Here is a 27,753-nt window from a genome sequence, read left to right as displayed (position 1 = left end):
GACAGCGGGATGGGGACGTCGCCAGTGCCCCCCATGCGGAGCCACGTGCCCCACGCTGGCACCACCGAGGGGGAGGTTTGCAGCCCCGGGACTCCCACCCGCACGCCCTGCGGGACACGTGGGTCCGGGCAGCAAAAGCAGGGACGAAGCCGTCACTGGGGCACCACAATGGGGGCAGCAGGTTCACGTCACGCCTGATGCCCCCCTCGCTTTGCCGGGAGGGAAGTGAAGCCCCTGGGGAGCCGCGTGCTCCCGCGCCACCCAGCCATTCCCTCCGGCGGGGTTATATCTGGCGCCACATTTGCATCGCAGCGAGCCGGCGCACCTGGGCAGCGAGCGAAATCCTCGGGGGAGTGAGAGCGCGGGGAGTGGCTGACAATTGTCACACACAGACTTGCCGGGGAAAGGAAAGTCCCGGCAGACAATTGTTTTTAGAAGAACTTGCTTCCAACCTGAGCGGCTTCAGCCCCTCGGGCAGATCCTCCGCCCCGGGGGAACCGGTGGGGCTGAGCGAAGGGTGGGATGGGGACGATGCTCCTCAGCTCTGCAATGGTGCTCCATGACCAGGGACGATGCTCCCAGGCTGGAAATGATGCTCCTCAGCTGTAAGCGTGGCCCAGGTGCCCCCCAGCGATGGAGGAGCCCAGGCCACAGCAGCTCCCTGTTTCCCCCTCACTTTGCCCAGGATCCCCTTCCCACCACGGGCCTTGGTGAGATGGGCTGGGAGCTGGGCTGGGGCCATCGCAGCGCTGCTGCCCCCCGACCCCCGCTGCCCCCCTGCTCTGCAGTGAGTGTTGGGGATAATCCTGCACCACCACCCCCCCGCTCCCCCCAGCAGCAGCCCCATTGCTGCTTCCCTGGGGGCTGGGGGACACTATGGGGCTGGGGGTGTCAGGGGGTTCTGTCCTCCCTCGGCCTCGTTTCCCACCGCTGTGGCTCTGTGCCAGGGAGCTGAGCCGCAGCTGAGTCCCCCCCCCCACTTCATTGCTCCCCAGGGCCGGACGCAGTTTCCCCATCCCTGCCCCCCAGAACGGAGAAAGTTAGTCAAATCTGCAGAAACCGCAGCGGGGGGGCAGACTGCGTCTCCGCCGCCACTTTGATGTCACCCCTGCATGTCCCGCAGGTGCTGCACCGTTGCCATAGCCCCGGGGCCGCGGTCCCCACCGCCGCTTTGCCATTAACTCGTGCGAGAAGGGGGGATAATGCAAAAATATTTCCTTTCCCCCCCCCCCCCCCCCATCCTGTCCCCAAAGTGCCTGGAGCCAGCCAGCCCCGGGGAGGCCACGTGCGTGGCACGGGCTGGTGCACGCTGCACGGTGCACAGTGCTGCAGCTGTCATCCAGCCCCTTGCACGTGGCGCTGGGGGTCCTGGCAGGGGTCTGGGGGGGGGGAGGCTGCACTGGGGACCCTGCACCCATGCTACGTTTGCATCCCTACACCCTCCATCCCGGGCACTGGTGAGGCTGCGGGGTGTCCCTGGCTCCGGTGCAGCCACGCCGGGAAGCGCGGTGGGAGCCAGGAAGGTTTCTGAGAAACGGCCCCGCGGCGTTGAATCATGCCGGGCCTCCCTGCGGTTTCCCCCTGCTCTCACCTCCCGGGCGCAGTCACGCCAGGCGCCCACACGCGAGCACCCTGCGCCCAACCCTTGGGGGCAGCACAGGCTGCACCCCCCATCACTGTCACACACACACACACACCCTCCCGAGCTGGAGGGGAGCCCCCAGGTCAGCACAGGGTGCTGGGATCCCCCTGGCACACCTGCTCCCGCTGCCTGGCCTGCACCCATCCTGCACCCACCATGCACGCTACATGCAGCAGCCCTGCACCCACCCTGCACCCAGCCTTCACCGTGCAACCCACGCCCACTCCGCACCAGTCCCTGCAGCCCCTTTGCACCCACCGCGCACCCTCTGAATGCACCGTGCACCCTTTGCACCCTGCTCCCATCCCTGCACCAGCTCCTGCACCCTCTGCACCCAGCGCTGCAGCCGAGCCGCCGGCGCGATGCCCTGCTGCCCCAGTGCCGCGGGGCTCGGTGCTGGAGGGGCGATGGCACCGGCCGTCGTGCGGGAGCCCCCTGCCACGGGGCACTGCTGACCCCGCAGCGGTGGCTGGGGGAAGGAGGATGCAGCCATCGCTGGTGGCCCGGGAGGGGACGGGGCCCCGGGGTGCCACATGCCTGTGGGTGCAGGGGGCTGGGGGGGGGAGCCGAGTGCCCCCAGGGAGAAGGAGGCAGGCGGGGGGCAGCTGCCAGCCCTTCCCAGCCCCGTCACGGCCGCTGCACTTTCGGAGGAAGCCGCTCTGCTTTTTCACCCGGCGCTGGTTAAAAATACCACTCCCGATTTTAATACAGTGGCGGCAGACGCTATTTCGGGCTGGGAGCAGGAAGCGAAACCCTGCGCAGGTCCCGGCACTGCTCCCCCCCCCGCCTCTGAGCTGCCCCCCCAAGGTGAGCGGGATGGCTGCGCCAGTGTGGTGCCCCGAGCGCCCAGGTGCCGCGGGGGCTATTTGAAGCCCAGCAGCCGGACGCCCTCCTTCACCTTCTGGGCCTTCCAGCGGAGCAGGCGGATGGCGCGGAGGCTGAGCCGCAGCACCGCGTCGTACTTGAACACCAGCTTGTAGAAAGCGTCGGTCATGAGGGTGCCGCTGGGGTCGGCGTGCTTCAGCGCAGCCATCGGCGTGTACGCTGCGTTGGTCTGATGCCGGAAGGGCGGCCGGGCCGCCTCGATCACCCGCAGCGTGTGCTGCACGTGGGGACATTACTGTCCCCTTCCTGTCCCCATCCCTTCCTCATCCCCATCCCATCTCCATCCCTATCCCCATTCCCATTCCCATTCCCATCCCCTTCCCATTCCCATCCCCTTTCCGTCCTACCTGCATCCCATCTCCATCCCCAACCCCATTCCTATTCATCCCATCCTGTCCCCATCCCCATCCCATCTCCTTCCCATTCCCATCCCTCACCATCCCATCCCTAGCTCCATCCCACCCCATCCCATCCCCGTCCCCATCCCAGTTCCCCGCCACGCTCAGCCCCATTAGGATGGAGCCTGGGGGAAGGAGTTGTTGGGGTGGGACCCCTTCTCCGCTGCCGGTTTGGGGGTTGCTGCTCATTAGGGCTAATTGAGGCTTCTCTGGACAGCCCAGCCCCGGTAGGGGCTGCCAGGCAGGGGGGTGGGAAGAGGGCAGCCCCCAGCCCGGCGGGGCCACCTGCCCGCCCATCACCTCCGCGATGTCCTCAGGGGTCTGGCCCAGGCTGGCGAAGACGTCCTTGGAGTTCCTCAGGTAGAGGTTGGTGAAGATGTCGGCCGTCTCGGGGTCGGTCCGTGAGTAGTCGGCACGTTCAGCTTCCTCATACACCTTCGCCTCGAACTCCGTTGTCACTGGCCCCGGCTCCACCAGGCTGATCCTGCCCGGGGACGGGGTGCTGGGGACCCCGGCACCCCCCAAAGCCCCCCACCCCAGGGGGCCATGCTGGCCGCCAGCCCCCGGCACTCACGCCACGTTGAAGCGCAGCGCCTGCACCACCAGGCTCTCGCAGAAACCCTCCACCGCGAACTTGGAGGCCGCGTAGATGTCGTTGAAGACGATGCCTGGATGGGGGGCGGGGGGGAGGGTCCGGTCAGGACCGAGGGGGGGCTGATCCCGCCACGGCACCCCGTCCCCCCCTACCCTGCAGGCCCATGATGCTGCTGATGACCACGATGTGGCCCCCACGGCGCCGCTTCATGTCGGGCAGCACCTCCTTGACCAAGCGGACGAGGCCGAAGAAGTTGGTGTCCATGAGGCTCTGCATGGCCGCCAGGCTCTGGCACTCCAGCGGACCCGCCATGCCCACCCCGGCGTTGCTGACTGCGGGCACAGGGCGTCAGCGGGGCGTCCCCTGTGCGGGGGGTGATCCCGTGCCCCGTGCTCAGAGGGTCCCCGATGCACACAGGGGGGCCCTGGTGCATGGAGGGTCCCCGGCGTGGGATGCCCTGGGTGTGGAGGGTCCCTGCTACACGGGGAGTCCCCAGCACAGAGGGTCCCCGGCGCAGGATGTTCCTGGCATGGAGGGTCCCTGGTGCACAGGGTGTCCCTGACATGGAGGGTCCCCAGCACTGGGTGCACAGAGGGTGCCCGGTGCATGGACTGTCCTGGCGCACGGGGTGTCCCTGGCGTGGAGGGTCCTTGGCGTGGGGTGTCCTTGGCACAGAGGGTCCCCGGTGCATGGGCTCGGGGGGGTCCCTGGTGCACGGGGCGTCACTGACATGGAGGGTCCCCAGCAGAGGACAATGCACAGGTACCCCTGGTGCACGGAGGGTCCCTGGTTCGGGGTGTCCCCGGTGCACAGGGTGTGCCCAGCACGGAGGGTCCCCGGCACGGTGCTCCCTGGCGCAGGGCACCACGGGGACGCAGTGGGGGGTGGGGGGTGGTCCCGGGGCTCACCCAGGACATCGACGTGGCGCCCGGGGATGCTGTCGAGGCAGGCGCGGATGGAACCCTCGTCGCAGACGTCCAGCTGCTTGATCTCCAGCGTCCGGCCCAGCGCCGGCCCCGCCGCCGCCGCCAGCGCCCCGCTCCTGCCCACGTTCCTCATGGTGGCGATGACTGGGGGCAGAGGGGGCTCAGCCCAGCGCAGGGTCCCCCTTCCCGGAATTGGGGGGGGGTCCCCTCCACCCCGCTCACCTCGGAAGCGGCGCTGCTTGTCCCGTGCCAGCCGGACAGCCAGCGCCAGCCCGATGCCGGAGGAGCAGCCAGTGATCAGCACCGTCTTGGGAGCCATGGCACGGCCGCGGCCCCGCTTCCTGGCCCCCCGCCTTTAATAGCAGCTGGTCCAGCCCCGGCCCCCCCCAAATCCGGGCCCTTAATCCTCCCCCACTAATCCCCCCGCAGGGATTTGCCGGCGGCCGCGTGGCTGAGCCGCACGTGGTGCCCAGGGTGCACAGAGGGGCCTTTGTGCAGGACCCGGGGCACCGCGGGGACACGGCAGGACATGGGGGTGCTGCCAGCCGCGCGCCCACCAGCACTGGGGGGCTGTGGGGACGGACCCCCCCCCAGCACCCGGCTTTTCCTTTAGAGAGGGTGAGGCAGGAGCTCTGAAAAAATAACCTTTATTCTCACTGGTATAAAACACATCACAGTTCAACTGGCCTTGCGGGGACGTGGGGGACACGGTGGTGGGTACCCCCCCTCACCCCCCCCCCAGGACCCCGCTCCTGGGGCTGGGGACCCCCAAACCCGCCCGGCCCAGGGACGAGGAGTGCCGGGCCCCGCGGGGACACTTGGGGACACTCAGGGGCTCTCGGGGCCAGCGCTGCAGGAAGGGGGGAGAAAGTGCTTGAGTGTGGGGGGGGGGCCGGCGGCACCGGCACCCCCGGACCCCGCAGGCAGAGCCGGCACCCGGGGCGCAGGGTGGGCAGCTGGCAGTGGAGGAGCCGTCCTCGACCCTGCGTGCGCCGCGCCAAGCTGGCCCCAATCCTGCCGCCCCGTGCCAGGCTGTGCCAAGCCGTGCCGGTGGTGCCAGGCTGTGCCGAACCGTGCCGTACCGGCAGTGCTGGGCTGTGCCAAGCCGTGCCAGTGGCGCCAGGCTGTGCCAAGCCTTGCCGGTGGTGCCGGGCTGTGCCCAGCAGTGCCATGCTGGTGGTGCTGGACTGTACCAAGCCGTGCCGTGCCGGCCGTGCCACACGGTACCGGCGGTGCCGGGCTCAGAGGGCCACGCAGGTGCAGTAGTGCCGCAGCTTGCAGGGCAGGATGCCGCGGTTGATCTGGTGAAACTCCACGAGCTGGATGAGGTCGGCGAAGCGGGTCTGCCCGTCGTCCATGGTGAAGTAGAGCCGTCCCTCCTCCTCACTCTGCCGGGGGCCGTGGGTCAGGCCCTGGCACCCCCAGCACCCCCAAGCACCCCCCCGGCACCCCCTGCACCCCCTGGCACTCACCGGCAGGATGAGATAGTGTTTGACTCTCTGCAGGTGGCACAGGGACAGCACGAAGCCCTTGGGGTTGCGCTGGCTCTCCCGCACCAGGAAGACGCTGCGAGCCCCGGGGGGGGGGGGGGGTGGTGTCACCGCTGGCCCCGGGCCCCTCTGCTGCCCCTGTGTCACTCACCCCTGGGGTCCCAGGTACACACACCCCCCCCCAGGCCCTGGGGGGGGTCCTCTCCCCCCACCCACAAACCCCAGGCTGCCGTACCCCTGGGGGCTGCAGATCCCCTGTGAACCCCAGCTGCTCCCACCCCCCCTGGGATCCCATGCCACCCCGACAAGTCTCCCCCCATCTCCCAGGGGTCCTGTATCACCCCATGAACCTCAGGGCCCTATAACCCCCAGGGTCAAGTACCCACCAGGGGTCCCACATCCATTCCCCCCCCCCCACGAGCTCTGGGGACCTTGACCCCCCCGGGGTCCCCGTACCCGTCTACCAAGCCCTGACGGCCGATGAGCTGCTGGGTGTCCTCCCGGGAGATGCGCCCGTGGAACCAGGGCTGGGTGCAGTGGATGGCTACGGGGAGATGGGCGTCAGGCTTGGGGGGACCTCCCGCCTGGGGTAGGGATGCCCCCCCCACACCTCGGCACAACCCGGCTTTGCCGGATGGGACCCCACGGCTGGGTGCTGCTCACCGGCGCTGAGCGGGGAGCTCTGGCAGGCTGCCGGCAGGCTGTACCGGTGCATCGTCTTCTTCTGGGCATGCAAAGCAAGGAGTGGGCATTAGGGTGGGCTTGGGGGGGGACCCTCCTTGTGCCCCCGCACCCCAACTCACCCTCCAGGCCTGCGCCTCCTCCAGGGCCACCGTCAGCACCTCGTTGGGGTTCTCGATCACCCGGCCCGTGCACCCCGAGAAGTCCATGGCCACCAGCGCGTTGTCCGAGACGCTTCGCTGCAGGGGAGCGGGGGGTGACCGGGGGGTTCCCCGTGGGATGGGGGGATGGGGGGGGTGGCACTCACCAGGGGCGTGGGGCCAATCCAGGGGGGCTGGCTCAGCCGCGCCTGCGCTTGCTGGTAGTTGCGGTAGAGCTGCATGCCATACTGGGGGGGGAACAGCCCCGTGAGCTGGGGGGTCCCGTGGGGCCTCCATCCCACAGTGAGGTGGGGGAGCACCTGCCTGGCGTGGGGACGGGGACCTCCACATCCACCCAGCGTGGGGACAGGGACCTCTACATCTACCCCACATCGGGACGGGGACACCCATCCTGCATCTTTTCTAGCACGGGGATGGGACATCCCGCCAGCATCCCCCAGCACAGGGAGGTGAGCATCCCCCCAGCGTCCCCTGGTATCCCCCCAGCATCCCCCCAGCATCCCCTGGTATCCCCCCAGCATCCCCCCAACATCCCCCCAACATCCCCCCAACATCCCCCCAGCATCCCCCCAGCATCCCCCCAGCATCCCCCCAGCATCCCTCCATTATCCCTCCATTATCCCCCCAGCATCCTCCCAGTATCCCTCCATTATCCCCCAGTATCTCCCCAGCATCCTCCCAGTATCCCTCCATTATCCCCCAGTATCTCCCCAGCATCTTCCCAGTATCCCTCCATTATCCCCCAGTATCCCTCCATTATCCCCCAGCATCCCCCCATTATCCCCCAGCATCCCCCCATTATCCCCCAGCATCCCCCCAGCATCCCCCGGTATCTCCCCCACACGGGGCCAGTAACGCCCTGGCGGGGCCGGGGCTCACCTTGAAGAGGCGGAAAGCCGCCATCCAGCAGCTCCGGCTCTGCTCGTCCTCGCTGCAGAGCAGCTTCAGGCCCTTCGTGCCGCTCCGCACCTTGTAGGGCTGCGGGGAGAGGCCGGAGCCGTCATGGGGCAGCCCCGGACGGCTCTCGGGGGGGGGGACGGGGACAGAGACCCCCCTGGCAGGGGAAGGCACACGGGAGGCCCAGGACCCTCGGCCCCCAGCCAGGCGGGGACGTCCCCACCTTGATGCAGAAGCCGAACTCGGTGGGCGTCCCGTAGTGCTTCTTGCCCTGCGTCACGTAGTAGATGTTGGACTCGGTGAGGTCGGCGAAGTACTGGAGGTGCCGGGGGTCCTGGGGCGGGGGGGGGGGGGGGTGTCAGGGCCGGCCCCGCCGCCCCCCGCCCGGCTGCGCGCCCACCCGTGCCCTCACCTTGGAGGTGCCCTTGGTGGAGTAGTAGAGCCCGGAGCGGCGCAGGGAGAAGTAGAAACGCTTCCAGACCTTGCGCCCGGCCTCCCGCAGCTGCAGGAAGCCCTGGACCTCGGGGCAGCTCCCGGAGTTGAGGAAGTTCTGGGGGGGCAACAAGGGCTGAGGGGTACGGCGGGGTCCCCGTGGCGTGGTGGGGTCTCCACAGCATGGTGGGGTCCCCATGGCACCGAGGGGTCCCCATGGCATGGTGGAGTCCCCAAGGCACGGTGGAGTCCCCAAGGCACGGTGTGTTCCTCACAGCACGGGGGGGATCCCCATGGCACAGGAGGGGTCCCCACGGTACAGGGGGGGGGCCCCACGGCACGGCCGGGCCTGGTGGCCCCATACCTGGATGAGCTCGGAGTGTGCCATGCTCTTATTCGCCTCCAGGCAGCTGGACACCATCACCTCGGGGAAGAGGGACTGCTGGGGGGGACAGGGGAGACCCACGGGTCGCTCAGGGTCCCTGGGGGGTGTACAGGTCCCCGTGGGACAGCCGGGTCCCCGCGGATTTTGCTCCGGTGGCCACGTACCGCGTTGCTCTTGAAGAGCTCGTACTTGGCGAAGTTCTTGCGGAAGACGAAGCGGCTGTCGGCACCGGGGGGCCAGGAGCTCTGCACCTCCACCACCGACTCATGGTCCTCCAGGCACCGCTCTGCGGGGGGACGGGGCTCAGCGGGGCGGCCGGGGAGCGGGGGGGCCCAGCACCGCGCCGTGCCATGCCGTGCCATGCCATGCCACGCCGTGCCGTGCCACGCCGTGCCGCGCCACGCTGGCAGCTCACCCAGGGCCAGGTGCTGGTGCAGCTCGACCAGGGCCCAGCTGTGGTCCTGCAGCGCCCGCGTCCTCCGCACCAGCGTCTCGCAGAGCTGCCGCGCCGTGGTCCCCGCCGACGCCTCCAGCGAGCGGCACGCGCCGTCCTCGCCGAACACCTTCACCACCTGCCGGCACGCGCCAGGGCGGGTGTCAGGGCCCCCGGCGGGAGGGGACCCCCGCGTCCCTGGGGACCGAGCCCCCCGCCCCGTCCCCAGCCCCCTGTGGCCCCGACTCACGTGGGAAGTGCCTTCGCGGGGGGGGCCCTGCCCCAGGGCCGGGCTGCTGAGGATGGGCGAGTTGGAGGGGCTGCAGAGCTCGGGGAAGGGGTTGGGGATGCTGGGCAGCGACGAGGCGCGCGGCTCCTCCTCCGGCAGCTGCCGGCTGCGGGCAGAGAGGCGCTGAGCTCCCCTGGACCCCCCTGTCCCCCAGCACCGGGTCCTGTGCCCCCCCCCACACCCCTCAATCCACCAAACCTCCCCAACCTCCGCGGGAGAGCCTCGGCATCCGGGCCCCCCACCCACCTGCTGCCGTGGATGAAGAGGGGCTGCGAGCGCTTGACCTCGGGCGGCCCCTCGCCCCCGTCCCAGTCGCTGGGGACCCCCTCCTGCTCCGCGCCGCCCGGTCCGGGGGGCTCCCGGAGGCTGCTCTGCTGAGCCCCCCCGTCCATGGCATTATCTGGTGTGGGGGGGGAAGAGAGTGGGTCCTGCACCGCACGCGGTTCCGTGTCCTCGTCCCCGGGGTGGCGGGGCCGGGGGTCCACGGCCACACGCGTGGGCAGCCCCCACGGGATGCCGCGCCGAGCTCCACATTGGCCGCACGCCACCAGCCGCTGCCGCCACCGCGCCGGCGTGGGCAGCCGGTGCCACGGCGCTGCCGGGGGCTGCCCACCCTTGGCACCTGCCCGGGCGGTGTTTTGCCGGCGCCCAGACAAGCGGTGAGTCAGCACAGGGCGGCGTGACTCAGCACTGCCCCGCCTGCCCCCGGCCCCACACACCCCGCGGGGGTCCGGCCAAGCCCCACGCGGCTGCCGAGGGTCGGGGTGTCCCCATCCTGCCAGCCCCATCCCGATGCAGGAGCTGGGGGACAGGAGTGTGAGCCCGGTGGTGAGCACAGCCCCCTACGAGACACCCGAGAATCCCCCAGTCCCTCCCTGTCCCACGTGGGACCCGCTCCAGCCCCCCGTGTCACCACCGAGAGCCTGGTGGCACCAGGAGACACCGACTGAGCCGGGCTGGGGCCGGCGGAGCTGAGCTGAGCTGAGCTGAGCTGAGCTCAGTTGGGCCAAAGCGAGCTGGGCTGAGCCAGGCTGGGCTGAGCTGAGCTGGGCCAAGCTTTGCCAGACTGAGCCATGCCGGGCTTAGCTGAGCTGGGCTGAGCTTTGCTGGGTTGAGCCGTGCTGGGCTGAGCTGGGCTGGGCTGAGCCATACCAGGCTTAGATTTGCTGGGCTGAGCTGCGCTAGGCTGAGTTTTGTCAGGCTGAGCTGTGCTGGACTGAGCTTTACTGGCCTGAGCTTTGCCAGGCTGAGCTGTGCAGGGCTGAGCCATGCTGGGCTGAGCCGTGCTGGGCTGAGCCGTGCCGGGCTGTGTTTTGCCAGGCTGAGCTTTGCCAGGCTGAGCCTTGCCAGGCTGAGCCGCGGTGGGCGAGCGCGGCGCCAGCAGGAGCAGGAAGCGGAGCGTGGCGGCGGCCCAGCCCAGACACCTCCTCGGGTCCGGCCAAACCAGTTCTGGCGGCCGCTCCCAGCTCCACCTCACCGCGCTGGCATCCGGGCCGGGGCGGCCGCGCCGGCAGGACGGGGGCGAGGGAGCCGGCGCCCGCCATGGGAACTGCCCCGAGCCTGCCCGCCGGCACGGCCCCCCGCGCCACCGCATCACCCCTCGCCCACGCCCGACCGCCGGTGCCCGGTGCCAGCGCCCGTGCAGTGCCGCGGAGCTTGGGGGGGTGCGGGGACACCAGCCAGCCCTCTGGTTTCGGCCCCGAAATGATTCGCACCGAGGCTGCGGGACGTGCGTGGCCCTGGGGTCGGCCCTGCCACGGCACGGCACGGGTTGTCGTGGCACGGCACAGCTCGGCACAGCACGGCACAGCTCGGCACAGCCCGCCGGTTGGGGCAGGCAGGGGCGGGCGCAGCCCGGCCACCGTGGCGCGGGGCTGTCCGGCATGTGGCACATGTAACACACGCGCGACACCCACGGCCGCGCCGGTGGCACTCCGTGGCCACGGGCATGCGCACGCCGGGCCCCGCCATTCCCGGGATGCCGCGCGGGGCCGGGTTAATTGTTCACCCGCTGCCCGTCCCCGTTGCCATCCCGGTCCCCCGCCTCCTGGCCAGCGCGGGGTCCAAGTCCATGGCCGGCAGGACCGATGCCACCGCACAGCTGCCGCCACCGTCCCCGGCCCTGCCACGTCCCCAGCCCAGCCCCGGCCGTCCCACCGGTACGGACCCTCTGCTCCCTTCCCGCTCCTCTGCCCCGGCTGTGCCGGAGCGGCCAAAGGCACCGGGCCGGGGTGTCCCTGCCTGGCCGGGCCCCAGGGTGACCCTGGAGACACGGGGGACACCCGGGGGTCATGGGGGGGTGACAGTGCCCACGGTGGGACACAGTGCGGGGCCACCCCAAGCCACACAGGGAACACCGGAGGGGCTGACAAGGGGATGTGGCAGCCGGGGACCCCCACGGGGCCCTGGGACAGTGACACAGCCCTGCCACCAACCCACCAGCCCATCACCGTGGCCTCAGGTCACCCCGAAGCCAGTCCTGTCCTGGTGGCTGTGACAGGGCTCTGATGGTGGGGGGGGGACACAATGTGGGGTGTCCCTGGGGTCTGGGACAAACAGGGGGACTGGGGCCTGGGGGACCAGGGCCACCAGGGCTAGGGGATGGGGTCCCAGGGCCACCAGGGCTAGGGGATGGGGTCCCAGGGCCACCAGGGCTAGGGGATGGGGTCCCGGGGCCACCAGGGCTAGGGGATGGGGTCCCAGGGCCACCAGGGCTAGGGGATGGGGTCCCGGGGCCACCAGGGCTATCGGATGGGGTCCCGGGGCCACCAGGGCTATCGGATGGGGTGCTGGTGGGTGCCAAGGCGGTGGGACTGGGCTCCCCGCACCGAGGGGCCAGCGGGGCCGGGGGTGCGGAAGCCGCGGGGTGGCAGCGGCGAGGCCGTACCGGGGTGGCGGAGGAGGAGGAAGAGCCGGGAGGAAGGTGGGAGGGAAGGGGTGGGGGCGCAGCGGGGAGCAAGGGGCACGTCGGCGGGACGGGACCGACGTCCCGGGCTGGCCGGTGGCCCCACGGCGCGGGGGGCCCCCACCCCGACCCCGTTCCTACCTGCAGGCGCCCGCCGCGTCCCGCCACCCTCCCGCCGGACCGGGGATTCCTGTTCTCCCCGGCTTTATCTACCTGCGCCAGCTCCCGCCCCCGCCTGACATCATGCCGCCCCGGGCTGGCCACCCGGCACCCAGCCCCCCCACGACACCCAGGGGTGCTCCCCCCCCCCCCCCCCCCCCCCCAGCCTCCGCACCCCGGGGATGGGGCATCCGGCCTGGCCCCGTGCCGGCCGCAGGGGGTCCAAGCCCCCCCGAACCCGCATCCCACCACCCCGCGGTGGTGATGGGGAGTTTCCCACAATGCACTGGGGTGACCCCAGGAGTGGCTGATTCGGGGGGGGGGGATGTCCGAGGTGGGGGGGACCCAGGGCCCCGTGGCTGTCTGGGGCGGGGGGGGGGGGTCAGTCCGGTATGGACCGGACCCCAGTTGTGGGGTTTGGGTCGGGGTTTCCCTGGGACCCCACATGTGGGGGGCTGGAAGGGCCCCATGGGGTGGGGGGGGTCCCACGGGGGTCCCACGGGGTCAGCCCAGGGACTCCGTGGGGTGGGGGGGGGTCTCATGGGGGTGCCATGCAGGTGGCAGGGTCCCCTGGGGTTTGGAGGGATGTGGGGACCCCATGGGGGGACCTATGGGTGCAGGAGACCCAGTGGAACATGTGGGGTCCCTTAGGGGATCTGTGGAGGTCCCGTGGGGACAGAGGGTGGGGTCCCTCGAGGGTCCCCGTGGGTGCTATGGGAGGTCTCCATGGGGGCTGTGGGTGTCCTCATGGGGCTATGGGGACCCTATGGGGAAATGAGCGTTCCCCCAGGTGCTGTAGGAGTCTCGTGGAGTGGTGGGAGCCCCGTGGGGTCTGTGGGTGTCCCCGTGGGGTCTGTGGGTGTCCCCATGAGGGGTGTGGGTGTCCCCCAAGGGGTGCTTGGGGTCCCATGGGGCCACAGAGTCCCCAAGGGAGGGGTCAAGGGGTCCCTGTGGGGGATGTTGAGGGACTCATGGGCTCCACGGGGGTCCCATGGGTCCGCGGGTGATCCCCTGGGGTCTGCGTGGGTCCCAAGGCCCTATAGGACTCCCACGGGGGGGTTGTGGGGGGGCAGTGGGGGCCCCATGAGGAGCAGTGGGGGTCGTATGCGTCAGTGGGGATCCCCTTGGGACTACAGAGCTCCCGCGGGGGTTGTGGGTGTCCCCCGGGGCTCGGTGCGCTTCCCCGTGGGCTCCGTGGGGACCCGGCGGGCGGGGACGGCCCCGCGGCTGTGCGCTCCTCCCGCCAGCAGGTGGCGCGGCGCGGCCCGCCCGGAGCAGACGAGAGGAGCTGTGTAGCGCAGCCGGAAGCGCCGCGTCACGTGGCGACACCCGGAAGCGAGCGGCGGGACCGGCGGCGATGAGCGGCGGGGCTGAGGCAGCGGCGGCGGCCGGGGCTGAGGTCGGGGCGGAGCGGCGGGTCCGCATCGTGGTGGAGTATTGGTGAGCGCCGTCCCGGTGCCGTTCCGCCGCCTGCGGGGGGTCGCGGCGGCGGCGGCGGCGAAGAACCGGGAGGGGAATGGGAAGGGCGAGGGGCCTTCGGGGGTGCGAGGAACCGGAGGGGGCGGTGGGGTGGGAGGGTCTGGGGAAGGGGGTACCGGGGTGCTGGGAGCAGCAACTGGGGGAACTGGGACGGGGCATGCGGGGGGGCTGGGGGGCTCTGCGGGGGGGGGGGCAGTGCGCAGGAGCCGTAGGGTAATGGGGCATGGGGGGGCTGAGGGGTGCAGGGAGCTGGGGGGGCTTGTGGGGAGGAGGGGGGTGCTGGGGGGGAGGGGACACAGGGATGGGGGTTCTGGGGATTTGGGTGTGCTGGGGGTGGGGGCTGTTGTGGAGGATGTGGGGGTACAGGCAGCAGGAGGGGAGGTGGATTTTGGGGGCTCCTTAGTTTTGGTGGGGGTGGGAGGGGAGTGTCTGGGTGAGAGGTGCTGTCGGGGGCTCTGTGCGGTCGGGGGCTCCCTGTGGCGAGGCCCCAGCTCTCACCCGCCCCTCCCCGCACCCAGCGAGCCCTGCGGCTTCGAGCCCACCTACCAGGAGCTGGCGAGCGCCGTGAAGGAGGAGTACCCCGACATCGAGATAGAGTCCAGGCTGGGGGGCACAGGTAAGGGCCCGTGACAGCCCTGCTGCGGCCAGCGCCATGCAGGGGTCACTGCCGGGGTGTGCTGCGGTTGTGGTGACCCCGGCCTGTCCCTGCTGTGGCGCTGGGGGTCAGCCCTGTCTTTGGGGAGGGCGGGAGGGCGTGCTGAGCTGGTGTAAACCTTGCAGCAAGGCTGGGGGAGGTTGTGCCTCGCTTGCCTGAGCACTGCGTATCGCAGGGGCTGCCCCTCACCGAGGCCTCGGGGGTTGCAGAGACTCTGGAGCCTGGGGGTCCACCAGGAGGGGGGCAGGAGCCCCCCAAGCTCTCTGGGGGTGCGCTGTGCACTCTGCCAGGCCAGTCGTCCTACCAGGGGTACGGTCTGGCGACTCTGGGGGTACCACCGCGGTGTTTCTGCCTCCTGGACGCTTGTGCCGGGGGTTGGTGTGGCAGGAATGGCTGCAGGATGGGCGCGGGGTTTGGCGGCACCGTGCAGGACAGGATCACGGCTTACGGCTCGGCCCCGCGTGCTTTTAAGGTGCCTTCGAGATTGAGATCAACGGGCAGCTGGTCTTTTCCAAGCTGGAGAACGGAGGCTTTCCCTACGAGAAGGATGTAAGTACCCGGCCCTGCAGGGTCCTCGTGTCAGCTGGGCTGGTGGCTGCGGGCAGGTTTGGTTTTGCGGCGAGTTTCCCTGTGACCGGTTTTTCCCTCAACGTCTCTGTTTCATCACTCACCGGCTCTGCCCACGCTCTGGCAATGCCTCACGATCCCATCGGGAGTTATTCCCCTTCCTGCCGCCCCAGCGGGACCCGCTCTGGGTCCTGCTGTGGTAGGGTGCGAGCCTGAGCCGCTGCTCGTGCGGGGAGAGGGGGGAAGGTTGCCCTGGCGTGGCCGTGATTTGGCCCCGCAGCACTGCCTGACCCCCGCATCTGAGTGCCCCCCGCTGCTGTGTCCCCCCCCCAATTGAGCACTCCTTCCCCCACCAGCCTCATGGTAAGGCCGGCCTGGAGCGTGACTCCCCCCCTCCTCCCCTCTGTCTCCTCAGCTGATTGAAGCGATTCGCAGAGCGAGGAATGGGGAACCGCTGGAGAAAATCACCAACAGCCGCCCCCCCTGCGTCATCCTGTAGCCCTGTGCCCAGCTGGGATCTCCCAGCACCCACCCGCCAGCTCCGGGCCCCCCTCGGCGTCCCCCCACTTCGCTCCTCGCTGCCTTCGTTAGCTCCCTGCACGCCCGGGGACATCGGGGGAGCCCAAGGATGTCGGGGGAATGTGAGAGTGTAAGGACCCTCCTGGGAAATTGGGGGCGAGAGCTGGGATGGGCAGAGCTGTGGTACTGGTGTTGCTGGGGGGGCCGTTCTGGCCCGTCCCTGCTGTGGGGTGCAGCTCTGGCGTGGGGCAGCTCCCCGCCTGCCTTCGCCTTTCCCCTTCCTCTGCGCTTGCCTCCCCCACAGCACCCAGCAGCGTGGGGGGGTTGTTCTCCCCTTCCTCAGCTGCTGGGGGCTTGGGGACCCCCCGCAAACGCTCTGCCCAGCCCTCGGGGGAGCCAGGCCGGGCACTGGAGGGGACTTTGCAGCTCCAGAGTTCCCAGCAGATTAATGCAGAGCAAAAACCACTCGCTGTAAACTTTAGCGTGATTCGTTAATAATTAAAGTCTCTCCTGTCACTGTTTAAACCAGTGAGAGGGCAGTGGGGACCAGCTGCCCCGGCCGGGCATGGGAACCCCGGCTCGGCTCCGTCCCCACGGCCAAGAGGTTGATTTAACGGCTGCGAGCACCCCCCACCTCCCCGTTCTCAGGCTCTTGCTTTCTGCCTGTAATGACCCTGCCCTTCACCACAGGGCAGCCGAGCCGGCGGAGGGGCCCCTTATTTATTCTATACTGTGTATAAACCCAACAGCCCGGCGCTGAATAAAGGACTGGAGAACGTGGCCCCTCTCGTGTGCCTCGAGCACAGGGGTGGGATGCAGGCATCAAGGTGCAAAAGCGGGGTTAGATCAGGTCCCATCTCCTGCCTGCCCTGCCCTTGGTCGGCAGCCAAGGGATCAGGACTTTTACCCTCCAGGTACGCGGGTCCTGCCCTTCGCTGCCTCCTCGGGTGGTGGCAGCTGAGGCCGGGAGGGAAGGGACACGATGGTCCCCAGGAGACGGAACTGGCTCCTCTCTTGTGACGGAGAAGGGGGGAACCACGCAGACAAGGAGAGTAGAAAAAAAAAAAAAAAAAACAATGTACAATTATCAAATATACATCTCGGTGCGATACAGTCGGCTTCAAAAGAATCCAGGAGGAGTCGGGATGCGAGCCCGGCATCCACCTGCTCAGTGCAAGTCCGTGTGTCCCGGCGCGGCTGGGGCGCCGGGGGAGGAGGGCGGCGGCATTCACGGGATGAGCCGGACCAGGACAACCCTGGAGAGGTGGGTGGTGGCAGAGGAGCCTTTGGGTGACGGTGGCAGGCTGTCCTTCCCCGTGCCATGCTAGGGCTGAGCTCCCCGGGCTGCTCCCAGTCACAGTCTGAGCACCGTCCGGCTCGGCGCGGCTTGTGGGTCACCCTCACCGGTGCCTGGCTCTGGGGGGGGGCCCAGAGCAGCACCCAGCACAAAGGGTGACCCCTCTCTGTCCCCACACTTGCTGCTGCACTGTCCCACAGCATCCTGGGCTCTTGCGGCCCTCCGTGGCCGGTGTCACCCCCATGGCGTTGGCGAGGCTGCCACCAGGCAGAGGGGACAGCTGCGGCCCCGCGGCTCCCCGTGCCGTCCCTTCCCAAGCTGCCTCGGTGAAGTGGGGGGGGGATCTCTCCGCAGCCTGACCCTACACAGCCGCGTCGTCGGGGCCGGCCAGGCCAAGGTACTCAGGGTTCTCTGCCGTCGGCATCGTGCCAGGGCCGCCCTCGGGGCCACCAACCTTGGGGGGGTCCTGGTTCCAGTAGTAGGGGTTGTCGAAGGCCTGGCTGAAGGGGCTGGGGGCGGGCGGGCCGGGGGGTGCCAGGTACTCGGGGTTCTCCACGGTGTGGCCGAATGGCCCTGGGAAGGGGTGCTTGGCTTCCTTGATCAGCCCGTTCTTACCCTGGTGGCCCTTGGGCTTGTCCGGCGGGGACGGGGGCACGCGGGGGTGCCGCTCCTCCGCCTGGTTCACGTACTCTGCGGGGAGGGGGGGGACACGCATTAGGGGCCACCGTGGCCGGGCTGGGTGATGGGGCAGGCGGGCAGACCCCCCACCCCCCCCTCCTGTGGGGTCCCACCCGTCCCCTCCCTACCTGGCATGGCGGTGCGGGGGGCCGGGGCAGCGGTGAAGCCCTCGGGATCCAGGCCCTCGCTCTCCTCGGCCGCCAGCCCGGTGGGGTCCTCGCTGTACCGTGGCAGAGTGCCGGGCTCCCGCGCCGATGGGCTCTGCAGGGTCACCTTGGCCCCACCGTCCCCCTCCGGTGCCTCCGGCACGGGGCCCTCCAGCCCCTCCGCCAGACCCTGAGTGGGGAAGGGGAAGGCAGCCAAGCCCTCGCCCTCCTCCACGTCAGCCGGGGTCTCCGCCGTGCTCTGGGTGCGGGAGAGGGCACGGAGTCGGGCGCTTGCAGCCCACGCCGAGGAGCCTGTCCCAGTGCCCGCAGACAGGGGCCCCAGGCAGCGCGGGGCGGGGGCTTTACACCCCACGTTTCCCCCCGGCACAGACGCGGCTGCAGCCTTGTCCTGGGCTGCCCCGGCACTGGGTCACCCCAAGCCTCTGCCAGGAAAGGGGGGGGGGCTCCTGCCCCCCCCCCCAGCCCACCTACCCGTGTGGAGGAGATGCGGCTGCGGTAGGTGGTGGAGGTCTCGGCGCTGAAGAAGCCCTGGTGAGGGACCAGGTACTCCTCGGCGTCCACCAGATCGTCCATGTCCTCCTCCTCGAGCAGGGCCCGGTAGAAGGTGCTGTCGATGGAGCCCGGCAGCCCGACCATGTCGTTCTGGGGACGGGGGCAGCGGTCAGTGCCCGCGCCGAGGTGCTGGCAGGGAGGCAGGACCCCTGGGGACCCACCTACCTGGATGACCACGAAGCGCTGGGGGTCCCGAGCCATGCGAGAGAATTCGGTGACCAGCTCCCGAAATTTGGGCCGGCACTCGGAGTCGATCATCCAGCCTGGGACAGAGCCAGGTGCTGTCAGGGCCGGGAACGAGGTGCCACCCCGTCCCCGGGCTGTGTCCTTGTGTCCCCCCCCGCCGTACATTTCACCATGATCATGTAGACGTCGATGGTGCAGATGGGCGGCTGCGGCAGCCTCTCGCCCTTCTCCAGCAGGTCAGGGATCTCCCGGGCAGGGATCCCGTCGTAGGGCTTCGCCCCGAAGGTCATCAGCTCCCACACAGTGACACCTGGGGGGGGCAGGGATGGGGGTGAGCGGTGCCTCAAGTGCCCCCATGCACCCCACCCCCCCCAGCACCGATGTCGGGGATGGGACCGTGCCGACGTACCGTAGCTCCAGACATCGCTCTGGTGCGTGAAGCGCCGGCGGAGGATGGACTCCAGCGCCATCCACTTGATGGGGACCTGGGGCAGGGAGGACAGAGAGGTGAGCAGGACTTGGGGGGGGGGTCCTGGCTGTCCCTGAGGGGGGGCATCATGGTCCCCATCGCTCTCTCCCTGCATCCCCAAGCTGCACCTTGCCACCGTCGGCGTGGTACTCGGTCTCATCGATGTCGAGCAGCCGGGCCAGCCCGAAGTCAGTGATTTTGACGTGGTTGGGACTCTTGACAAGGACGTTGCGAGCAGCCAGGTCCCGGTGCACCAGCCGCACCTCCTCCAGGTAACTCATCCCCTGGGGACGATGTGCATCAGGCTGTGTCCCCCCCTGTGTCGTCCCCCCCCCCCCCAGGTCCCCCCAGACCCCCCCCATCCTACCTTGGCGATCTGCACACACCAGTTGAGCAGGTCCTGGGAGCCGATGCGGTCCTTGTTCTCCCGCACGTAGTCCAGGAGGCAGCCGTAGGGCATCAGCTGCGTCACCAGCTGCACCGTGGAGGTCAGGCAGATGCCCAGCAGCCGAGACACGTAGGGGCTGCCCACCCCTGCCATCACATAGGCCTCCTGCGGGCAGGGAGGGGGGGGGGGGGTGGTCAGGCTGGGCGGGGGCCACCGCCGGCACTGCTCACCCACCGGCACCACTGGCACACTCACGTCCAGGATCTCCTTGTTGGCTTTGGGCGACGTGTTCTCCCGCAAGACCTTGATGGCCACGGGGATCTTCACGCTCTCCCCGTCGGGGATCCAGATGCCCTGGGGCGGGGGAGAACACGGGTTGAGGGGGTGAAGAGCTGGGAGGGTCCCAGCCCACCGGCAGCACCCCCCACCCCTCACCTTGTAAACTGTGCCGAAAGCGCCGGAGCCCAAGACTTTCACTTTCTTGAGCTCCGTCTCCTTGAGGATCCGCATCTGGGCCTGGTTGGGGAGGGCTCCGCTGGGCGTCAGCGGCTCCACCAGCTGCAGGCACAGACAGGTGAGGGGGGGCCAGGCCGGGCTCCTGGCACCCCCCTGGGCGCTGGGGGTCCATCACCCCCCCCCCGGACAAGGAGAGCCACCGGTCCCGACGTCCCCACCTCAGTCTCCTGCAGCAGGCGCCGCATGGTGTGCTTCCGCTCCTGCTGCCGCCGGCGCTTGACGCAGACAACGGTGATGAGCAGGAGGACGACAACCAGCAGAGCCCCCACCACGCCGGCGATGATGGACGTCACCTGGCTGTGGGACAGGAGGTGACCAGGGTGGGGGTGTCCCGGCCGGAGGAGCCCCCCCAGCACCCAGAGCGGTGGGGGGGTCAGGGTGGCACAGGACACCCACGTTCGTACCTTGGCTTCTGGTCCACCGGACAGCCGTCCTCGTCCCGGATCGTGCACCTGGGGACACAGTGTGCAGCAGCCCCCTGTCAGCAGCCCCCTGTGACCCCCCCCCGCCTCCCCAGCCCGTGCCCAGCCGGACCCCCCCCCCCCCCCCCAACTCACGAGTGGGTGCAGTTGGTGGGGCAGAGCTGGCAGATGCCATCTTCATCCGGGTACTTCCAGACGGGCACGAAGGAGGCGTCCGCCTTCACCCCGCTCGGGCACCGCCGCACACACTGCTGCGCGTCCTTGTAGTGGGCGCAAGCCACGCACTGGTCCGCCTCCTGCGGGAGCGGGGGTGTGAGGGACCCCGGGGCCACCCCCACCACCCCCCGAAACCTGCCTCGCGCCCCCCTGTCCCCATCCTCACCGATCCGAAGCAGGTCTCGGTGCCGTTCTGGGGCTGGCACTCGGGGTGGCAGGGCAGGCACCGCGTCCCGTTGGCGTGCTCCCGGACGGCTCTGCAGGGCGAAGGGACCGTGGGGTGGGTGCAGGGAAGGGGTCCCGGACCGCCCCCCCCCCCCCCCCGCAGTAAGGTGGGGGGTGGGTGGGGGGGAGGTTCTGCCCGCCGTCCCCGGGGCTCGTTGCTCACCCGTCCAAGAGGTTGCAGGAGGCGACGCACTCCTGGCCGCGCAGGAACCGCTCACAGGCGACGCACTGGGTCGGGCCAGGGCCCCAGCAGTGCCCGTGGGCGCAGAGGTGGAAGCAGACCAACCCCTCGCTCTCTGCGGGGGGGGGGGGGGGGGCACCGTGAGCAACCAGGGGGGGGTCCGCTGACTCCCCGTCCATCGTCCGTCCCCCCCCAGCCCCGTTCTGCTCCCCCCCCCACCCCGTGGGTGCTGCTTACCGCACTGCTCGGGGGGCTTGTTGTGGGTCTGGAAGAGGCGCTGGCGGGGGTTGCGGAAGATGCTGCCCCAGGGCACCTTCTGGAGGAAGCAGAGCTGGGGGTTGTGGTGGATGAGCACCATCCCGCTGCTGATCTCCTGCAGGGCTCGGAGCCCCAGCGCCCGCACCGACAGGTCCCGCAGCGTCAGCGAGTAGGCGCCGCTGCCGAGACACCGCCGGGTGAGTGTGTGCGGACCCCCCCACACCCTCACCCACCGTGTCCCCTCGTGTCCCCTTGTGTCCCCGCTCACTTGTGCAGCACGCGGCCCCGGATGACCCGCAGGTTTTGGAAGACGCCCAGGTCCTGCAAGCTGGGTGGCCAGGCGGCGATGTAGAGGAAGCCTGCGGGGAGCCGAGCGTTACCATCCCATGGGCCCCCCCCCAACTCTGCAGCCCCCAGCCCCCGGCTCCCCCTGCTCTCACCCGTCAGCTCCTCCAGGCTCTCAAAGATCTGCAGCATTTTGGGGTCCAGGGGTGGCGTGTTGGTGCTGGTGTCCCTGCCGGGGACGGGAGGGAGGTTGGAAGGGGTGGGGGGTCCCGGTGGGGGTCCAGGCAGCTGCCTGCAGGCTCGGGGAGGGGCGGGGGGGGGCTGGGGTACTTACCCGATGAAGGTCTCAGGCAGGAAGGCCAGGCTGCCGAAGATCTTGGTGCAGCCGGCGAAGTGCTGGATGTTGGAGGCGTTCACGGCGCGGACTCCCTTGAGGAAATCCACTCCCAGCCCGTAGCACACTGGGGGGGCACAGCAGGGCTGGGGTGCTCCACCGAGACCCCTGCTCCCCACAAAACACTTGCTGCTCCTGCCCTGCTGGCTATGTGCAGGGACCCCCCCCCCCGGGGCATGGCCAGCACCCCCCCGTGCACCCCTGGGGTCCCCAGCGCCCCCCCCATCTCCAGGTGCCGGGGGTGCTGCTCACCCTCCGGGCAGGGCTTGCTGCACTTCTCGCACTTCTGGACGTTGTTGACGGTGACCTCCTGGCTGTTCTGGGGGCACACGAGGGTGCAGGACCCCACCTCTGTCGCGAGGTAGTTATCTGGGGGGCGGGTCACGGCGGGGGGGGGGTCAGGGCTGCGGTGGCTCGGCACCGGACACCCCCCCCCCACCGACACGGTACTCACAGGGACACTGGCTGACGCAGCTGGCACCGAAGGTGTAGCGCCCGTCGCGGTTGGGTACCGACTCGAAGGTGTCCGAGTTGTAGATGACGAGGGGGGGACAGTGCAGCTCGCAGATCCCGCTCCGGTTGAAGTTCAGGCAAGCCTGGGGGGGGGGGGGGGGATGACAGCTGGCGTGAGACCCCAGCATCCCTCCCCCGGGACCCCCCACCCCCGGAATCCCCCGTGTCCCCGGTGCGCACCAGGCAGTCGGAGTGCTTGGGGCCGGTGCAGCCGGCAGCGCACTGCTCGTGGCAGCAGTCCGTCGGCTTCGTGCCCTTGCAGCGCGGGCAGCCGTGGCAGATGCTGTTGGTCACTGGTGGAGGGGGAGAGACACGTGGTGGGGACCCCAATGCTTCCCCCCACTCTGGGATGTGGGGGTCCCCAGGATGAGGAGCTGGGGGGTAGATGGGTACCCAGGGCAGGGATTTTGGGGGGGGGGTCCCTGTGGTGGGGATTTGGGTGGCAGGGATCTGCGGGGGCAAGTGGGGATCCCCAGGGTAGGGATTTGGGGGTGTAGGCAGAGGCCCCCAGGGCAGGGATTTGGGTGTCAAGTAAGGGACAATAGGACAGGGATTTGGGGGGGACAAGTGGGGGTCTCCAGAGCTGGGATTCTGGGGAGCCCATGGGGAGTTGGGGGGGGGGGAAGTGGAAGGTCTGGGGGGTCTCTGGGGCCAGGGTTTAGGTGCCAAGTAGGGGTCAATGGGGCAGGGACATGCAGAGCAAGGGGGGGGGTGTCCTAGGGATTTTGGAGGGGCCTGCAGGTCAGGGGCTTTGGGGGTCCCTGGGGGGCACAGAGCTGGCTGCGTACTCACGCGTCTGGCAGTCCTGCGGCCCCTCGCCCCAGCAGTGCCCCTCGGCACACAGCTCCTGGCAGTCGGGACCTGCGCCGGGGCAAGCCATGAGCACCGGCAACCCCCAGCCCCCTCCCTGAGTACAACCCCCACCCCCCCCCCCGACCCTGGCTGGGGTGCCAGTGCTCACAGCTGCGGCTGCGGGTGCTCTCCACCTGGGTCTCGCCACGGAGCTCGTTGTGCCGGTGGAAGATGTCGGACCAGAGGATGGTCTCCTGGAAGCAGAGCTGGGGGTTCCTCTCGATGCGCACCCCCCCTTTCAGGATCTCTGTGGGGGGGAGGCAGTGGGGGGGGGGGGGTGTCAACACGGGGATGGGGGGGGAGGGAGTCCTACAGCCCCACAGTGACTTCCAGACCTGGACAGGGACCTGCCACCCCATGGGGAGCATCCAGCCCCAGGCAGGGACCTAGAGCTCCAGGCAGGGACTATTGGGGACCGGCAGCCGCAGGCAGGGCCAAGGCAGCTCCCAGCCCCAGCAGCAGCAACCCATGGCCCCGAGCACCCCGTGCCAGGAGCGACCACCCAGGAGAGGGGTCCCTGACCTGTGAGGTGCCGCATGCCGAGCTGGCGCAGCCCCGGCGTGCCAGTGGGGCCGGCGTTGCCCATCACGGCCAGGGCGTAACGCTCCTGGAAGAGCTGCGTCCCCCGGATGATGCGCAGGCTCTGCAGCTCCAGCTGGCTCACTTGGTTCTCCGCGATCAGCACGTAGCCCTGCACCTCCTTGATGTCCTGGGGATGAGGGGACGCAGGTGAGGGACCGGCCAGACCCCCGCCATGCTCCCCCCCCCCTCCTCCCGGGGTGCTTTATCCCCCCTGCACACCTTGAGGAAGGCGGTGTCGGCATCGGGGGGCAGGTAGGTGAGCTCCAGGTTGCCCTGCACCACCTGGCAGCCCTGGTAGAGGTGCCGCAGGGTCTCGTAGTGGCTCTCGGGGCTGGAGGGACGCAGCAGCTTCATGTCGGTCCCCGTGCAGACTGCGGGGACGGAGCGGGAGCTCAGTGGGTTCCCTCGCCCAGCCCGTCCTCGCCCCCGCGGGAAACCAAGCTGGCGGTGGCACCGGCCTCCGCAGGAAATGCCACGGATCCGGCGGCGGCCGTTTATCTCCGGGGCTGCTCCCAACAGCTTCCGATAGGCTTCCTGGATCGCCGCTCCCCCGGCTCCCGCCACGGCACGCGGCAAAGCTGCTCCCGCTTTGGCACTCGGCCCCGGCCCCGCACGAGGGACGGCGGGGGCCGATGTCGCCCAGCGCCTGCGGTGGGTGTCGGGTGCTGCTGGGGGCCGAGCTGTGACCTGCAGACCCGGATCTTTCTGCAAACCCCTGGGGTGCCCCGTGCTGGGGGCTGTGCCGTGCCGGGGGCCAGAGCGGGGGCTGCGGGCAGGAATGCTCTGCCCACGCCGGCGGGGGGGCCACGCTGAGACAAGACCCGATTGTTGAGCAGCGACGGCTGCTGGAGCCCGGCTGGCCCTGTCCCGTGGGGGGCTGCTGGCCGGGGGACCATCCCTGGGGCATCGGGGTGGGCGGGGGGTGCAGGGCGGGAGGTGCAGGGTGGGGGGCGCGGGAGCCCGCCCTGGGCCCTGGGCCGGGCGGGTGAGTCACAGCCGCGGGTGGCATGGGCCCCCGGCCGCCCGCTCCCGGCAGGAACCGCCTTTTCAGGTCAGGCGTGTTTGGGGAGCAGCGGTGACGCAGGGCTGGCGGGCACGGCCCAGCCCCGGCGCGCCCGCAGCCCCCGGCACCCCGCCACCGTGCCGGAATGACCCCCCACAGACACCAGACCCCAGCCTGGCTCCGACACTGACCCCGGCACAGCTCCAGCACCGACCCTGCCACTGTCCCGGCACAGCCCCAGCATCGGCCCCAGTGCCACCAGCCCTGAGCCGCCACCGTCCCCTCCCTGGGCACGGGATGGGGGCACTGAGGCTCATGGGGGTCGGGCAGCCATGCCCGGCCCTCTGCCCAGGGCAGGGGTTTGGCGTCCCAGTCCCTGGCTGGAGGGGGCTGCCAGCAGCGCCGCGGCTGAGTGACAGCCCCCGGTGCCGGCAGCTGCCTGCCCGGCCTCGTGGCTGGGGGACCAGGCTGGCAGCCGCCTCCTTTGCCTGCTCCAGAGCCACCAAGTCAGGGAGACACCCCCCCACACACCCCGGGCATGGCCAGGGAGGGGGAAACCCCCCCGAATTTGAGGTTCAGCTCTCACCCCACGGCAGTGGCCTCGGCAGTGCAGCGGAGGGTCCCCCCCAAGAGGAAACCGCACCATCGTGGCAGGCAGCCAAAGCTCAAGGTCTGTCCTCCCACCTGCCCCGCGGTGCAGGCAGAGGATGCCGCGGGCTTTCCCAGGGCGAAGGGCAGGCGGGACGGGTGAGCGGCGGCGGCGGGACCGGATCCTGGCAGGATCCCGGCTCCGTCCCATGGGCTTTGGCCCTGCCTGCTCCTCCGGGTCCCTGGTTGGGTGCCGGGAAGGGCAGTCAATGATCCATCCTGCCTGGCTCGCTCCGGTGGGCAGTGCCACCGCAGATTGCCCCATCTGCCCGCAGGCAGCTGCCGAGGCGTCCGGCAGAGCCCATCGGCCATATCCCCAAGCTGGGGCTGCCAGTTGTCGCCTCCAGGCCAGCACACCGATCTGGCCCCAGGGACCGTGTTGGGGACACACCGGTGTGTCCCCAGCCTGGAGCTCCCTGGCACAGACTCTCCGAGTGGGGTGAGCTGTGGGGTGCTGGGAGCAGATGGCACCCAGGAAGTCCCCACATCGCTGCCCCATGACCCTGCACCGGCTCAGCCTCGCCGCGTTTTTGCTCCCCAAACCCCTCCCCGGTGCTGGACCTGCCCCCCAACACGGGGCTGCACGGAGGCAGCAGGCAGGCCTGGGGCAGGCAGCGGGGTCAAACCCTGCCGGTCGCTTTTTTGGGGCTGCTGCTGCCCACCTTGGGGCCACCAGCCCCATCCCCTGCTGTCCCCGTGTCCCCCCCAGCCCCGTCCCCTCCCCGTGCCCGGCCGAGGCCTCGGGACAGGCAGCGCAGGCAGTGCAGGCAGGGCTCCTGCCCAGGCTGCTCCCGCTCCCTCCCCGGCCGCTCTCCCGGGCTGGGCAGGGTGCGGCACGTCGAGAATGTGGATGGGAGCGACGGGGACGCACCCACCCACCCACCCGCTCCGTGGGGCACCGCGCCTGCCCCAGCACCCTGCGGCTCCCTGCTCTGCGCCCCGAAACCTCCCCGTGGATCCTGGAAGGGAACCCCGGGAGTTTGGGGGTCCCCGAGCGTTACCAGAGCCCCAGGAGCGGCTGCAACCGGTGGCGGGGGTGGGGGGGTTGGGGGGGGTGTCCCCGCTCGGGGCAGCACCGGGTCCCCCAAACTCCTCCCGGGGCAGTGGACCCGGGGTTCGTCCAGCCCAGCGCCTCCCAGTCCGGCCCAGTCCGAAGCCCCAGCCCCTGCGGGCGATCGCGGCGCGGGGCCGCTGGGGACACGCTGCCCGCGGCGGGGACAACCGGGGGGGACCGAGGGGGCACCGGGGGAGAGGGGGGGGAACGACCGGGGAGGGACTGGAGGGACGGTCCCGTCACTTTCAACCGAGCAGCCCCCGGGCACACCGGACCCCGCAGCCCGGTGTGTGTCCCCCGTCCCCTCCCGGTGCCCCCTCGGTTCCCCCACCCGCCCCGGTGCCCCCGGTGCCCCCAGTGCCGGTCGCTCCCGTGCAAAACTTTGCGCAAAGTCCCGCCGCCGCCGCCGAAGGGACGCTCCCGCGGCCCGGTGTCCTCCCGGTCCCCTGTGCCCCCCCCCCCCCCCCGCCCTCCCCGGTGTCCCGCGGTCCCGGTCCGGCCGGACCCACCTTCGGCGGTGGCGGCGGGGCAGAGGGCGGCGAGCAGCAGCCCGGCGCAGAGGCAGCCTCCGGCGGGGATCATGGTGCTCAGCGCGGGCCGCGGCCCATGGCCCCGCCGGCCGCTCCGGGAAAGTTTGCGGTGCGGAGCCACCGCCTCCCGCCGCTCCCGGGCTCCGCCTCACGGGGCAGCCGCGCGCGCTCCCGGTCACGGCCCCGGGCGAGGGCGCGCGCATCCCCCCCCGCGCGCGCTCCCGCCGCCCCAGACTCCTCAGGAGCCCTCGGCCCCCCCCAACCCCCGGGAGCACCGGGGACACCCACCCACCCCCCCCACCCCCGCTCTGGAGCTGGGGGCTGTCCCGGCTGCAGCGCACCCCGCTCGGTGCGGGCCCCCCGCCCCGGTGCTCCCCCCCCCCCCCCCCACCGGCCCCCGTGCTCCTTTGTCCCGGGGTCCTGCTGCTGCCCCGGGGGGGAGCTGCTCCGGCTGCAGGGATGGGGGTGCAGAGGCTTCGCTGTGGGGTCACCCGGATGCGGGGGGACGAGCACCATCCCCGTCCCCTCACCTGCCCCGCTGGGGCTGTGAGCGTCACTGGGAAGGGGGACGGGGACAGTAGTGCTGCTCCCCGGTCTGGGGACATGAGGACAGTCCCAGGGGGTGTGGGGGGACAGGTCTGGCACTGAGAGACAGTCCTGGGGTACGGGGACAGTCCTGGGGTACAAGGAGAGTCCTGGGGTACGGGGACAGTCCTGGGGTACGGGGACAAGTCTGGGGTATGGGGATGGTCGTGGGGTATGGAGACAGTACAGGGACAGCCCTGGGGTACGGGGACAGTACAGGAACAGCCTTGGGGTACAGGGACAGCCCTAGGGTA

At 70.3% G+C, this 27,753-nt stretch overlaps 4 protein-coding genes across 8 annotated transcripts; 1 reads left to right on the top strand and 3 right to left on the bottom strand.

Annotated features, from left to right (window-relative positions):
- Positions 1 to 2,457: 2,457 nt before the first annotated feature.
- Positions 2,458 to 4,784, bottom strand: LOC129195548 (retinol dehydrogenase 8-like). Of its 2 annotated transcripts, XM_054801709.1 has the most exons (6): positions 4,669 to 4,784; positions 4,429 to 4,590; positions 3,673 to 3,852; positions 3,500 to 3,593; positions 3,226 to 3,409; positions 2,458 to 2,744 (listed from the first exon to the last, which is right to left on the bottom strand). In XM_054801709.1, the coding sequence occupies exons 1-6, from the start codon at positions 4,763 to 4,765 to the stop codon at positions 2,505 to 2,507; spliced, it is 957 nt and encodes a 318-aa protein (XP_054657684.1). In that variant the 5' UTR covers positions 4,766 to 4,784; the 3' UTR covers positions 2,458 to 2,504. The 2 variants fall into 2 exon arrangements, with proteins under 2 accessions (XP_054657684.1, XP_054657685.1); XM_054801710.1 differs by lacking the exon at positions 3,673 to 3,852.
- Positions 4,785 to 5,079: 295 nt separating this feature from the next.
- On the bottom strand, positions 5,080 to 12,317 carry GRB7 (growth factor receptor bound protein 7). Of its 3 annotated transcripts, none has more exons than XM_054801926.1 (15): positions 12,261 to 12,317; positions 9,461 to 9,614; positions 9,176 to 9,320; positions 8,908 to 9,064; positions 8,657 to 8,778; positions 8,472 to 8,549; positions 8,088 to 8,225; positions 7,899 to 8,009; positions 7,658 to 7,756; positions 6,925 to 7,005; positions 6,740 to 6,856; positions 6,600 to 6,660; positions 6,393 to 6,480; positions 5,919 to 6,012; positions 5,080 to 5,834 (listed from the first exon to the last, which is right to left on the bottom strand). In XM_054801926.1, the coding sequence occupies exons 2-15, from the start codon at positions 9,604 to 9,606 to the stop codon at positions 5,688 to 5,690; spliced, it is 1,584 nt and encodes a 527-aa protein (XP_054657901.1). In that variant the 5' UTR covers positions 9,607 to 9,614; positions 12,261 to 12,317; the 3' UTR covers positions 5,080 to 5,687. The 3 variants fall into 3 exon arrangements, with proteins under 3 accessions (XP_054657901.1, XP_054657903.1, XP_054657902.1); XM_054801928.1 differs by having other exon boundaries at positions 5,193 to 5,834; positions 7,899 to 7,946; XM_054801927.1 differs by having other exon boundaries at positions 5,195 to 5,834; positions 8,472 to 8,546.
- A 1,029-nt stretch (positions 12,318 to 13,346) lies between these two features.
- MIEN1 (migration and invasion enhancer 1) lies at positions 13,347 to 16,611 on the top strand. Of its 2 annotated transcripts, XM_054801727.1 has the most exons (4): positions 13,372 to 13,718; positions 14,276 to 14,373; positions 14,885 to 14,961; positions 15,395 to 16,611. In XM_054801727.1, exons 1-4 carry the CDS (start codon positions 13,636 to 13,638, stop codon positions 15,476 to 15,478), a joined length of 342 nt encoding a protein of 113 aa, XP_054657702.1. In that variant the 5' UTR covers positions 13,372 to 13,635; the 3' UTR covers positions 15,479 to 16,611. The 2 variants fall into 2 exon arrangements, with proteins under 2 accessions (XP_054657701.1, XP_054657702.1); XM_054801726.1 differs by having other exon boundaries at positions 13,347 to 13,718; positions 14,885 to 16,611.
- On the bottom strand, positions 16,580 to 27,054 carry ERBB2 (erb-b2 receptor tyrosine kinase 2). Its single transcript, XM_054801725.1, has 27 exons — positions 26,894 to 27,054; positions 23,899 to 24,050; positions 23,620 to 23,806; positions 23,207 to 23,344; positions 23,038 to 23,106; positions 22,426 to 22,538; positions 22,187 to 22,328; positions 21,985 to 22,101; positions 21,673 to 21,799; positions 21,494 to 21,567; positions 21,322 to 21,412; positions 21,033 to 21,232; positions 20,778 to 20,910; positions 20,556 to 20,646; positions 20,309 to 20,469; positions 20,156 to 20,203; positions 19,910 to 20,048; positions 19,671 to 19,793; positions 19,491 to 19,589; positions 19,215 to 19,400; positions 18,976 to 19,131; positions 18,788 to 18,863; positions 18,542 to 18,688; positions 18,358 to 18,455; positions 18,112 to 18,282; positions 17,602 to 17,878; positions 16,580 to 17,485 (listed from the first exon to the last, which is right to left on the bottom strand). Exons 1-27 carry the CDS (start codon positions 26,964 to 26,966, stop codon positions 17,157 to 17,159), a joined length of 3,717 nt encoding a protein of 1,238 aa, XP_054657700.1. The 5' UTR covers positions 26,967 to 27,054; the 3' UTR covers positions 16,580 to 17,156.
- Between the last annotated feature and the right edge of the window lie 699 nt (positions 27,055 to 27,753).

Source organism: Grus americana, chromosome 22 (assembly GCF_028858705.1).
Source record: "Grus americana isolate bGruAme1 chromosome 22, bGruAme1.mat, whole genome shotgun sequence".
NCBI lineage: Eukaryota > Metazoa > Chordata > Aves > Gruiformes > Gruidae > Grus > Grus americana.
Note: the sequence above shows the minus strand (reverse complement) of the source record. Positions and strands in the feature narration are given on the sequence as shown.